The sequence below is a fragment of the Leucopleurus acutus genome, assembly GCF_964270905.1.
Source record: "Leucopleurus acutus genome assembly, chromosome: 15".
In the NCBI taxonomy this organism is placed as follows: domain Eukaryota; kingdom Metazoa; phylum Chordata; class Mammalia; order Artiodactyla; family Delphinidae; genus Leucopleurus; species Leucopleurus acutus.
This window is the reverse complement of record NC_139157.1, coordinates 71,221,928-71,236,487: the sequence shown is the minus strand read 5'-3', so window position 1 is coordinate 71,236,487 and position 14,560 is coordinate 71,221,928. Positions and strand designations below refer to the sequence as shown.

The 14,560-nt window shown below is 40.7% G+C and overlaps 1 protein-coding gene across 1 annotated transcript in view; it reads right to left on the bottom strand.

Moving 5' to 3' along the window:
* SNAP91 (synaptosome associated protein 91) overlaps nt 1-8,787 on the bottom strand; it is a gene marked incomplete at its 5' end in the record, with an annotated part of 156,810 nt that extends 148,023 nt beyond the window's left edge. The window contains one exon of the mRNA XM_082855931.1: nt 8,658-8,787. Within this exon, the coding sequence (XP_082712057.1) occupies nt 8,658-8,787 (130 nt within the window). The remainder of the gene's footprint in view (nt 1-8,657) is intronic.
* Nucleotides 8,788-14,560: the final 5,773 nt, after the last annotated feature.

Genomic DNA, 14,560 nt, shown 5'->3' with positions numbered 1-14,560 from the left:
AATAAATAAAATAAATAAAATTAAAACATGTCTTTTAAATATACTGTAATCCAGGTAACGTCCTACCTAGCTGTATTGCTAATAATGATAAATATAATATAGGATATGGTCTCCATGATTAAAGATAACACATTCTTTTCTAAAGCTAGAATCTGATTTATGATAATACATTTATGGTAGTACATTTCTAGAGAGCTACAAAAATCACTTGGAACAAATTCAAAGTCATGAGCACTTTCTGAACATTTCCTATAAATGCAATACAAATATTATTTATTCATAAAACTATAATGTCTAGAATTATACATTTAAAATGTGATTCAATAAAGGTATTCATGTTAAAAAAAAAAAAAAGAAATAGTATATATAGCTTCCAAACTAAAGAAGGGGAAAGTTAGAATTAAAGTAAAACCTGAAGCAATTGAAAGGAGACGAAAAACAAGCACAGTAAGGGCAAATTAGTAAGGATCATGCATCAGTTGTTATAGTGGTGGGAGTAGCAGTAATGGTACTAGTCGTGGCAACAACAGCAACTGTACTAGTAATGGTGAACTACAGTAGTGGTAGTAATAACTGATGTTCATTGCAGGTGTGTGTGTCAAGCTCTGGGCTGGGTCTCTTACATATACTCTCTCTCTTACTCCTCAACAGATATGAGGTACTATCACTAGTCATTTTACAGATAAGGCTTATTACTGATCAAAACCAGGCAGAAGACAGCTAAAGAAGGAGAGGTCAGAGAGTTTTAAAAGAATTGATCACTCACTGAATTTGAGAGAGGAGGGAAAACCCTCAGGTCAGTGGCCTGGGCAACTGGGTGGGCAATACCTGGCACCTCACAAAGCTTCTAATATCTCATGCATGAATTAAGCCAAAGACACAGAATATCCAAAGTAAGCTTAGAGCTGTGCTTGTTTTCTTTGGAATCGTGAGTGTCTGTTTCAAGAAGCATGGCTGTGAAAGAAAAGCAAAGGATGACAGGTTGGTTGCTAGAAGAGGTCATAGAGTCCAAGGAGAGCTGTGTGTGTAGGAGGTTTTGTTTGTTTGTTTTCAATGGAGATACTCGAAAATTTCATAAGAGAGCTAGCGAGAGAGGTTAAAGATACGGATGACAGAGAGAATAACTGATGCAGAAAGGAGGAGAGTTATAGCTTAAAATAAAAGTGCTAACCCTAGGAGAATAATCAAATGATCAGGCCACAAAGCAAACCCACAGAAAGCAAAGATCTAGCTTCTCTCTCCTGGGTAGCCAGGAATGGCATATCACAAAATCTTTTAGAAGACACTAGACCCTTCTTAAAGATGCATAATAGAGAAACCTTATGTACACATGGGAGGCCAGGGAGGGGGGACAGGGGGATCCTCACACACTTGGGACAAATGAAGAGAGAGCAGGAAAACGGCTAGAGAAGGGCTGTGGGCTTCAAGGTACAATTCTCGCTCTGGTTTGTGCTTTCACCCAACTGCTTCCAAGGAAGACACCAACATTTTGCACTTATAGGTCACCATGCAATTGACAATGAGTATGCCATTCAACTATTCTCCCCTTTGTGAGGAACAAAAGATAAACTTCCATGTTACATAAACACCTAAGGAAAAACAGATAGTCAACATGTCCCTTACAAGCAAACAATATATTCCTCTGTAAAGAGAAAGGAATTTTACAAAGTGAAACTGAAGAATAAATATTTTTAATGGCAAGAAATGTGGCTTTTCAAATTATTTAACTGCACTAAGATTATATTGAAGGTTCTCTCAGGAGTTGCTGGCTCAGGAATTGAGTCACCTAAAATACAACTCAAGCATCCTCGGCCCTCAGGAAACAGGGTTATATGCCACTCCTGACCTTCTTTACCAAGTTACTGAAACCAAGATAAGCTCCAAAGAACACCCTGTCCCAGGATCAATCAATTTGAAGAGAAGAGGTAAGATATTTAAAGGATATTTACTTGTGAAAAACTAAGGGAAAGATCCATGGCAACTAAGTGCACAGATTAAATTTCAAATAAGACTTCAGGAGCCATTTGTTAAACGTTAAAACTAATACGGCCATGTACGAAAAATACAGATTTTAATCTAAAATGCATCAAGCTAATATTGCAATTAAGATATGAATTTACCAAAAAAAAAGATATGAATTTACCTACTACGTCCATAGTTTTACATCTTTTTCCATGTTTACAGTCTTTTAAATCACTAGAGTAACTTCTAAAAAAATTGATTTGAGTTACCAATTTTATACTGCTTCTAAGAAAGTACCCGCTAACCACACTGATCTCAAACGGGAAAAAAAAAATCTAAAGTGACCCAAAGATGTACCTAAGACTCCTTGCCACTGTTCTTTTCCTAATCCTGCTAACCCCTAAACTTCACAAGATCTCTTTTCTCCCCTCCTGGGATGCTGAACGTCACCTGAGAATGTCACAGGACCACACAGATTGGACTCCTTCAGATTTAAGGTATAAAGGATACTCAGCTTGAATGTTTTTCGGAAGTCTATTTCCCTCATCTCTTCTTGACTACCTAAAAAATAACACAGACTGTTCTAAACCATCTCCACATGGGCTGAGGCTTCCTGTGAAATCAAGGAGGAGGAACAGAGTATGCCTCGGTATAGAAAGTTAGAGGGTTTCTTTAGACAATAACAAATGGTTAAAAGAGAACTGGAATCAAAGTAAAATATATTTACAGCAAGTTAGTACACTTCTCATATTGAAAGTTACCCTAGTGTTCAGTAAACTTTTATACACTGTTCCAACTTAATTTTACTCAATAAACTAAGCTTACATTTTTCATACTAGCATTACAGAAAGCTCTATAAGTTATCACAAAGATAGATATGGTATCAACTGAATCAGTGTGCAAATAGTACTTCTATAAATTGAAATATATTTTATATACTGTATCCTAAAGAAGCTTATGTAAAGCAAATAAATTTTTAGGTTTAAATTTTCATTCTATGTTTACTCACAAAATTTCTTATTAGCAGATATTTTATAAATAAAGGAAAAGCAGGAGGAATTTTGTGGTCATTTGCCAATATTTGTCTCGAATCAAAACATAGTCTTGTATCTCCCATTCCCTTTACCAGATGTTCTTATAAGAAATACAATCTTGGACTTCCCGGGTGGCGCAGTGGTCAAGAATCCGCCTGCCGATGCAGGGGACACGGTTTCAAGCCCTGGTCCAGGAAGATCCCACATGCCATGGAGCAACTAAGCCCGTACGCCACAACTACTGAGCTTGTGCATCTAGAGCCTGCAAACCACAACTACTGAAGCCCACGTGCCACAACTACTGAAGGCTGGCATGCCTAGAGTCCGTGCTCCGCAACAAGAGAAGCCACCGCAATGAGAAGCCCGCGCACCGCAATGAAGAGTAGCCCCCACTTGCTGCAACTAAAGGAAGCCCGCAAGCATCAATGAAGACCCAACGCAGCCAAAAATAAATAAATGTATTTTAAAAAAAGGTATCTAATAAAGATAGTCTGATTTAAAAAAAAAGAAATACAATCTTATTTTTTCTTAATTTGGGAGGAAAAGAATCATTTATAAAATGCCAATATCTCTCAAACATAAGATTCAGAACTTGAATTACTTGCTTATTATGTAGGGTAAGCTCATTATTAAAAACTCACAAGAGGTTTAGAATGGAAAAAAGTAGGATTACTGATAAGCAATTTGGCTTTTCATAAGGTTTGGTTTGATGTTGATAGTAATGTCTAAGTTTGGAATTTTGACAATCTTAAATAGGGTATTTTAAAAGTATAGCATACACAGAAACTGTTCATAAGAGCAATTAACCAAAATGAATCTTATACAAGGGCTGTAAAACTTCCCAAATTCTCCCTGCAGGTGTTACTCTGGGCCAACTCCATTTTGTTGTTGTTCTTCAACCTTGACGCAGCACTTGGGAAAGCACTGGGTGCCCTACTGGATCCTGTTACTTTATTATTTGACTTGGGCTCTATCCCTTAGGCCATCAACTACAAAACAGAAAAGGAAAAACAATGGAAATGTAAAATAGTTTACATTTTGTAATGTAACGCAATCAAGAAGGTGAATGCTTGACAAGTCTGGATGTTTCATGTGCTATCAAATAGGTACACAATGTTAAAGGGAAAGGAAGTGAGGATGTACAGATGGATCCAGAAAAACTAATGTTAAACTAACATTGGTTAGGTGTTTAATTTTCATGTGCAAAGGGCAATCTTATTATAGTATAGAATAAAAGTTTTACATAATCCAAAAGTACCTTAAAATATATAATCCTTATTTAAATTATTAAGGTTAATCATAACCCTTAACTTTCATCTATAACTGCTGATTATGGTCAAGCTTTTCTGAATACATTTTTTCCCTCCAAGAAACATACTATGAGTGAAAAGAAGGACAAAATATATGAGAATATATGTCTAGAGTTTGCTTATCTCTCTACCTTCTTACTACATGTAATTCTGCCTCCAGATGTTAACAAATCATTTCTTCAAATGTATAAATCATATATCATTAAGCAGCATTTTATAAATTACCATAGTTAACAATAATTTTTGTGGCCTATCAACCCAAAGAGAAAAAAATTATCTTCTAAACCAGTACTTTAAATAATATTAAGTACACATTTCATAAAGATTCTGAGCCCATTCAATTAACCCAGTGTCTTTAAAAAAAGAAAATCACAGAGCCATAAACTATTCTTACAACCTTCTAATATGAACTCCAAACTACAAAGTTATATACAAATCAAACTAATTAAAACTTTTTTGGTTTCATGTGCACAGCAAAGGAAACCATAAACAAGATGAAAAGACAACCCTCAGAATGGAAGAAAATATTTGCAAACGAAGCAACTGACAAAGGATTAATCTCCAAAATATACAAGCAGCTCATGCAGCTCAATATCAAAAAAACAAACAACCCAATCCAAAAATGGGCAGAAGACCTAAATAGACATTTCTCCAAAGAAGATATACAGATTGCCAGCAAACACATGAAAGGATGCTCAACATCACTAATCATTAGAGAAATGCAAATCAAAACTACAGTGAGGTGTCACCTCACACCAGTCAGAATGGCCATCATCAAAAAATCTACAAACGATAAATGCTGGAGAGGGTGTGGAGAAAAGAGAACTCTCTTGCACTCTTGGTGGGAATGTAAATTGATACAGCCACTATGGAGAACAGTATGGAGGTTCCTTAAAAAAGTAAAAATAGAACTACCATATGACCCAGCAATCCCACTACTGGACATATACCCTGAGAAAACTATAGTTCAAAAAGAGACATGTACCACAATGTTCACTGCAGCACTGTTTACAACAGCCAGGACATGGAAGCAACCTAAGTGTCCGACAGATGAATGGATAAAGAAGATGTGGCACATATATATGATGGAATATTACTCAGCCATAAAGAGAAACAAAATTGAGTTATTTGTAGTGAGGTGGATGGACCTAGAGTCTGCCATACAGAGTGAAGTACGTCAGAAAGAGAAAAACAAATACCATATGCTAACACATATATATGGAATCTAAAAATATGGTTCTGATGAACCTAGGGGCAGGACAGAAATAAAGACGCAGATGTAGAGAATGGACTTGAGGACACAGGGAGGGGGAAGGGTTAGTTGGGACAAAGTGAGAGAGTGGCATGGACATATATACACTACCAAATGTAAACTAGATAGTTAGTGGGAAGCAGCACAGGGAGATCAGCTTGGTACTTTGTGACCACCTTGAGGGGTGGGATAGGGAGGGTGGGAGGGAGACGCAAGACGGAGAAGAAATGGGGACATATGTATATGTATAGCTGATTCACTTTGTTATGCAGCAGAAACTAACACACCATTGTGAAGTAATTATACTCCAATAAAGATGTAAAAAAAAAAAAAAGACCTATATACCAGCTAAAAAACAGGAAGCTCTTCGTTATGAATATTGAAAATAAACTTACAAGAGAAATAAAAAAAAAAAACTTTCTTGGTTTCAAATCCCCAACTCTACATTTTGCACTCTTTTCCTCCTAACTAGTATTTAATATTTTCAAAACTAAATAAACTTAAGATTATTTCAGTGCCTATAGTGAAACTTAGTTATATGTTTGCATGTTTTAATAACTGGTGTAACTCACTTTTAAAACTGGTGTGTTATTGGAACACCTGTGAATAAATTACTGAGGTAGTCTACTGTTATTTAAAGGAACATTACAAAGAATTCTGTGCAAAGATCCCCTCTTGCAGTACATATACATACAACATTATTTATATGTTCAGACTTTCCATATCATGTTTTCTTAAAATAGGACATATCAGTAACTTGATACCTATCTTTCCAAATTCTACCCTAAGGTTGGCTTTAAGTGAAGATAATTTATTTTATGCCTTATTGGAAAAGTAAAATGTTAAAAAGAAAGACCAATACTCCTCAGTGCTTGGCTTTTGCTCATTTTTTAAATGACAGAATTAACATTTCTGCACGCATATCATAGAAATTACAATAAGTGTGTGGGGCTGTGATGCTCAATTTCACACAAAACCATGCAAACAGGATGGGTATTTTGAAGATTAGACCATTCAGGCTCATTTGGTTCCCTTCCCCCTCCCAACAGAGAATATTACTAAATAAACCACAGATGGCAGTTAAGTGCATGGGTTAAAAGGTATGAAAGTTAATTACCTTCCCCGAAACTTTTAAGGGATGATAAATTAATAATGTAAAGCTCAGTGCCCAGCATATAGTAACTGCTCAATAAATGTTTAGCTCTTATGATTGTCCGTGATCTTAACTCAATACCAGTTCCTACTTTCACGGCTTTCCTTAAATAAGGAATCTTCCTGCTGTGTTCCACATCTTCAGAATCACTTCACTTAATAACATATGCTGGAAATACTGAAAAACCCCCCACCTGGAAAATTTATAAAAGACTTTTCAAGATCTAAAGATTAAGATGACTATCTAGATATGGAAAAGTCACGTGTGAATCACGTGTGAATCACGTTTAATGAAATACCTGTAAGTGTTCTCTGAAATGTATCAATATATCGATCTATCATTTTCAAATCATTGAGCAAATCCATAACCTATAGCTTTTTTATTATGAGGATTTGCTACACCTACACCCACCTTTAAAACATGAATCATCAGTTGGGGAAACTGATCAAAGATGGCTAAATGATTCAGCACGCTGCAGCAAAACGAGCTGGTCATGAATTTATAATTTCCACTTCTGTTAGGGTCCCTGGCCACCTCTCTCACCCTGTACTGCATGTATAACACACGATACCATAATCAACACATTTTGTTGAAAATTCCCTCAGGAAAAGAGTAATGGTGTTTCCCCTCAGGCAAGCTTCTCGTAGCAAAATTATTCAATTTTATGAGACAACAGGTTTGCAAGGCTGGAGAACCCTTACAATATCCAGCTGTCAGCTTCATCAAGCTTTGCTTAAACAGGTAACAGGACCAGAGTCAATTCTAACAGTGGCTCCATTTTCTCAGCTGCACAAGGCAGACACTGGGGAAGGCCTCAAGCATAAGAAAACCAGAAAATGGGCAAAGGAAGCCAGGTGGGAAATGGGTATGGCTAGACCTGCCTGTGTCTTTCATGCCAGCACTGACCTTTACCAACGAACACAATAGCAGGACAGATTCTAAGCAGGTCCCAGAAGACTGAACAGCAACTACAGAATATATTTTGATGTAGCCTTACTTATAAGGAGCCTCACTGCTCAAAGCAGGTGAAAGCCTTTTTCTAAGTGTCCCCAGTTGCCCTTCAATAACTAAACATTTACTATGTTAATCAAATGAAATATTTACTTCAGAAATATAGAGATTCCAAGCTAGATTAAAAAACCCAATACTTTAAAAAAACCATCAAAAAACCCAATACTTTAAAAAAAACTGTAAGTTAAACGTTTTCATCTAAAATTGCACCATCTCTAAGGCTGGGAAGGCACATCCATTTTGTGCCCACTGCAATGGTCATTCTGCCCAGCAGTTCCCGAGAATGGGACAAAGAAGCGTGCCGGGACGGGTAAAATGGAATCTCCATTAGCTGTGATGTGCAGTTTCCTCATTCAAGAGCTTGAATTTGTTTCAGTTTGGTGTGGTGACATACGACACACACTCAGGCACCAAACCTCAGCAGCAGCACCGAAAAAGATGACACTTTTCAAACTACCCAAAATGTATTTAGGAAACAACTAGGGCGATAAATTTGACCTTCCATGAATCCATTTTTGCGGTTACTGTTGTTACCACTGTGTAACCCCTGATTTCCTCTAACGTGGACTGGAAAAGGGGAAGGGTGGAGAAAGGGGGTGGGGAAGAGGTGAAAAGCGCCTAACCCTGAATTTACAATTTCTTAGTATCTTAAATTATTAATCTATATATATATATATATATATATATATATATATAATCGGTTTTTTTCCTCCAGCAAAACCTTGGAGGTCAACAGGAGAAAAAAATGGCTCAAAGTCAAGGTTTCAGGGCCGACCCAAGGCGACACCTCCACGGTGGGAGATTTCGAGCTCAGGGGCAGCCCCGCTGGTAGGTCGGAAGGCTGCAGCATTATCGACCGAGCGCCCAGGCCGCGTCGCCCGTATCCACGGCGCCTCGGCCGTGCGCATGTCCCACTTATATAAAGAGATGCTTACAGTCCAGGTGCTTCTTCTTGGGGCCCATCACTTCATGAGTGGTGGCTTTGCACACCGCTCTGGCTACAGCGGAGCCTGTCACGCTGTACTGAGCGGCGGCGATCCGATCCGTGAGCGTTTGGCCCGACATCTTCTCCGGCCGCGTCTACCGCCTTCTCTTCTGCGGGAAAAAGGGGGAGATGGTCCTGCTTTAAGCCGCAGACCAGACCCTCCGAGCACCCAGGCCTTGCCTCCTCCAGCCGCAGGGCGGCTCTCTTCTCCGTCCCCGCCCTGGTACCACCTTCCCGGAGCCAGCACCGCGCTAAGCTCCGCTCGAACGACGCGGTTTAGGAGTCTTGAGCAAGACTAGCGCGAGTCCGGTGCCAGCATCGTGACAATGTCCCCGACCGACAACCCCCCCACTCCCCTCCCTCCGGATGCTGCCCGTCTCACCCTTCCGCGCCCCCCCGTCCATCAGCACTTCCCCTGCAAGCTATCTCGGGTGCCAGCCCAGCTCCCGCGTGCGTCGGGGTTATGCCCTGGGCGCCGCGCCCGCCGTGTGCCCACCTCTCGCCTCCCAGCCGCAGCGTCTCCTCCTAGCAGCCCGCAGGCTTCGGAGAATGGATCGTATACCCAAGCCCTGGCCGCCTCCCTCCTCCTCCTCGCGCTGCTGCAGCAACCGGCTCGTCCTCCCTCGGTCGCGGCAGAGATTATCCTAGTATTGCGCCATATTACGCGCCCGCCTCCCCTTCCTTCCTCGCCGCGGTCCCCAAAGACCCGCCGAGGCCCTCCGCCCGGACCCCCTCCCTTCGCCCCCAAATCGCCGCCGCAGGGGCCGCCCCAGGGCTCCGCGGAGGCGCCGGAGTCTCGCAGCGCCTCGCCCTTCCTGACAGCGGAGCAGAGACGGGCTGACAGCCCAGCCCCCCGCCCGCCCTTCAGCGCGCCGCGGAGCTGTCACACGGCCGCTGCCCTTCTCCGCGCCCTAGGATTATCCTCTCCGGATCCCCGCGCGGCCCAAGCACGGGGAGGGGGCCGAGCCTGGGCGGCGGTACTCACCCCGCCCCAGGAGCGGCGCCGCCAGCCTAAGGATGAGCGGAGCCCAGGCCGCCGAGGGAAGTCGCGTCGGGTGGGTGTGAGCGGCCGCGAGCGGACCCGGTGTCCGCTGCGCGCCGCCTCCGGCCCTGGCCCGGCCCCCGCCCTCAGCTCCGCGGTCCCTGCGCCCGCCGCCCGTGGCCCCAGGAGCCAGCCGCACCCGCCCGCCGCCGTGTCTCTCCAGCCCTCCGCGCTGCGTCTCCATCCCCGCCCCCACCTCAGCTGTAGCTGCTCTGACGAGTCAGGTGACGGCGGCGGACAAACCCTGGCGAGCTCTCCACGCAGCGCCTCGCGGCCCCCTCCCAGCTACTCACACACGCCGCCCCCCCGGGGCCGCGAGCCTACAGGCAAGGGGGCGCCGCGCGCGAGCATCCCCGGCAGGCGCGAGGAGAGGAGGCGGGGAGGCGAGGAGGGCGACACTCACCCAGCCAGCCACTCTCCGCCAGGCGCCCAGCTGCCTCTCGGCTCGCGGGACCCGCACCCAGCACGCACTGCGTGCGCGCGCACCACGCACACCTGCCGGCCGACTGCGGGATGCGCCGGGGGCGCCGGGGGCGTTGGCGCAGTTGGGCAAGTGGGGTCGTGGAGTTCAGCGCTGTGAAGGCCGCGACTGGGGCGTCGTCCCGCGCTGCCTGGCAAAGCCCAGCCAGCTCTCCCCTACCTCTGACTCGCTCGCGCGTCAAAGGCAGCAGAAGCCCTGATGGGCAGGGCGATTTAAAATGTCAGATTCTGCTGGCCAACCGCGCCCGTTACCTGTGCGTCCTCAACTCCTTGGAGCTCCTCTACTTGTCCCTGTTTTAGTTGGGATCTGGGGTGGGCAGTTAATTCTAGCCACTTTGGTCTGAAACGCATAGTGAAGTCTACCACAAGGACGAGTAATTCACAAAACCATCAATCGAGTCCCAGATCATACGCACAGTAATCATTTAGGTGTGCAAAGAAAACTCTTTGTACCCCTAAGTAATTTTTGCCAATTAAATAGTGTTTGAATGTCTTAAGTGTATTTGAATTGTATACATGGATTTCTAGACAGGGATTTGGCTATGCTAAAAGTTTCACGTGTTAACATTTTCAAAGACTGTTCTTTACCTTAACCTAAAAAAATATTTTAAATTCTCACGGTACAATCACGATCAGAACTTCATTTGCGAATTTTCTTGCCATGTTTCCTGGCTACAGGTGGCCTCTATTAGGCCTGGAGGCTTTAAAATGTCTACCTACAGATATCAAGGTTTTGTTGTGTACTCTCTTTCACCTGGTACAGCGTTGAGTACGAATCATGATTTTGTAACTGTTGGAACTGATTCTAGCATTAATCACAAGCTTGACAGCTAAAGAAAGGCAGCCCAAGACTATCTTTATCAGGATTCAAATGCTAGTCTTACCATATCTAGCAATACCACACCTAGATATTTAAACAAAAGAAATATATAAAAACACACTTCCATTCAAAACCTTGTCCTCCCATTTTGTAATAAATTTATATAGTGGCTCTGAACTGGAAGAGTGTTATTCTAGCGGTAAATGGATAAACAAAATGGAATATTGCTAAGCAATAACGAGGAAGGAACTAACAACATAGATGAATCTCAAATGTATTATGCTACATCAAAGAAGCCCCACCTCAAATGCTACTTATAGCTGTGATTCTCTTTATATAACATTCTAAAAAAGGCAAAACTACAGAAACAAAGCATGTCAGCTGCCAGGGATGGGGGAAGAGATTGACTGCAAAGGGGCAGAAGGAAACTTTTCTGGAGTGATGGAAAAGTTGGATATCATGATTGCGATGATAGTTACACAACTGCATATATTTCTCAAAACTTATCAAATTGTACACTTAAAATTGGTGACTTTATTGTATGTAAATTGAACCTCAATAAATCTGATAAAAAGAGCTGGAGTGGCAATATTATCAGACAGAACAGACTACACAGTAAGGAATATTAGGAGTGTTAAAGAGGCACATTTCATAAAGATAAAAATTCCTCAAGCGTATGTAAGAATCCTACCTGTATATATATTGAGAAGAGTTTCAAAATGGGCTGAAGCAAAAACGAATAGCATTGAAAGGAGAAATAGGCAAATCCACAATTATACTTCAGGATTTCAACACTCTTCTACTGATAGCACAGGTGGACAGAAAGATTACAGATGACTTGAAATAACCATATCAATCAATTTGACCTAATTGACAATTATAAAGGACTCCACCCAACAACAGTGGAATACATTCTTTTCAAGTGCGCATGGCATAGTTATCAGGATAGACCACATTCTGGACCATAAAGCTAGTTTCATAAATTTAGAAGGATTACTATTATACAAACTGCATTATCTTACTACTGTTAATTTAACTAAAAATTAATAACAAATAGATATCTGGAAATCCCTACATGTTTAGTAATTAAACAACACATTCCAAACAACCCATGGGTCTAACTTTCCCATAGGAAATTTAGAAATTACTTTGAATTAAATAATAATGAAAATGCTACATATCAAAACTTGTGGGATGCAGGTAAAGCAGAAATTAGAGGGAAACTTATAGTATTAAGATACTTTAAAGAATGAAAAACAACTAAGAAATGAGAAAAAGAAGAAATGAAACTCAGCATGAGCAGAAAGAAAGAAATAATAAAGATAAAAGTAAAAATTAATGAAAGTGAAAATAGACAAATACTAGAGAAATTCAATGAAACCAAAGACTGTTTATTTGAAATGATCAATAAAACAGATAAGCTCCCTAGCCAGAAAGGAAAAAGAGAGATAACACAAATTTTCAATGATAGTAATGAAAGAGAGGATAGGTCTTATGGATGCTAAAAGGATAAGAGATTGTTATGAACATTATGCCAATAAATTATACAATTGTCATGAAATAAGGAAATAGTGTAGAATACTGGTTCTCCCTTAGTCCAAAAGTGATGTTGGGTCATATACAGTGCTATTAGTTAAGAGATTGTGAGCAAGTAACATGATTCCAAAAATGGTTAAAATAATACAATCTGTGAGTGATATACTTTTCAAAAATAAATTGGAGTGGATTCCTTGTAATCCTATAATAGTGTGATATTACATACAGTAAATTATGTACACGTGGCATGGGAAGTATGGAAAGCCATAGTCTGTCTTCAGTATGCTAATCATGTCTCTGTTACTATACATGGGAGAGTATCCCACACATGAACATCCTTCTGTCATGGGTGGTAGCAGAAAAATGTTTGAAAATCTCCCTACAATGGAAGTATCATATACAAATTAGTGAATCATGTCAAGGGTAAAACCAACTTTTGAAATGCAATTGGTTGTTTTGGAAGAAAATCTTCCTAAGCTTTGAAAATAGTAGCATATTTCCAGTGGCAAAGATTAAGAAATGCCATGTTCTTATCTCCAGAAAAACTTAGAAATTTCAACCATGAAAGTTGAAGGAAAGAAAATTGACTAAAAGAAATACATTGAGAGAAAGAAAAAGGATTCCTTGTCAATATATTCCCTCTGAAAGCACAAGGACATAATAAATAATATTCAACAAATCTGAAGCAAGAATAAGTATTGACATTCAATATTTTTAAAAATGGAAAGGTTTTTTGATCTCTCTCAGTGGTCAGAAAAGAAGTTAAATACATAGATATCCAAAACATGTTTTTAAAAAATACATTGCACTTATTTTTTTCTGAACCAATCTACATATATGTCACCATATACATTCTTTTCTGTATGTCTGACTTAATACATATTTTCTTCTGAGTATCAGATTTAATAAAGAAAAAACCTAACAATAATTACATGTAGATCGACAATTTACACCAACATGTGAGGGCAAATGTCTTTAAGACACAAGAGTAAGATACAGTGAGTACGAGAAACAGAAATAAAGCTAAGGCCAATCTGATTGCCTCAGGCAAAGACCTGAGGAGGAAGTGGAATTTGCATTTTTCTCTAAAAACTTAATGTCGTTCTTCAGGTAAAACTGTAGATTGATTTTATTCCAGGGATGCTTTTCTGACAAGGCAGAAAAAAACACATGAGGTGCAAATATAACTATATTGGAATATATCCACCTCCACATACAAATGTGACATGTCTGTCCAAACTCAAAAGCAACCAACAGCAAAAAGCAAAATTTGATATCCTGAGTGCACTTGTACTGTACAGAGACGAAAAGATTGCTTCTCTTTTAAATGATTTTTTTAATTAATTAATTAATTAATCTTTGGCTGCATTGGGACTTCATTGTGGTGCGTGGGCTTCTCATTGCGGTGGCTTCTCTTGTTGTGGAGCACGCTCTCTAGGTGCGCAGGCTTCAGTAGTTGTGACACGTGGGCTCAGTAGTTGTGGCTCGCAGGCTCTAGAGCGCAGGCTCAGTAGTTGTGGCGCATGGCTTTAGTCGCTCCACAGCATGTGGGACCTTCCCAGACCAGGGCTCGAACCCATGTCCCCTGCATTGGCAGGCAGATTCTTAACAACTGTGCTGCCAGGGAAGTCCCACTTCTCTTTTATAAGTTGGCAAATGAAAGAGACCATGAAACTGATGAGCATTCTAACATAGCAAGAAAACTAGGTTGCATGAAATATCAGTAAGATTGAGATTCAAACAACTAGATCATCTCAGGAAATATAACATTTCATCCATGAAACCATTCAACTTATTTAAGAATGGAAGTAAACAAAGAGACAGTATATTCCAAGACAGGACAAACATTTATTAAGTTGGTTCTGCTTCATAATCAGTCTAGGAATGAATTCCATGACAATAAGCATATTTGAAGGAATATGTACATTTTAATACATGATAACAATTAGAATAATTTAAATATGGTGTTTTCATT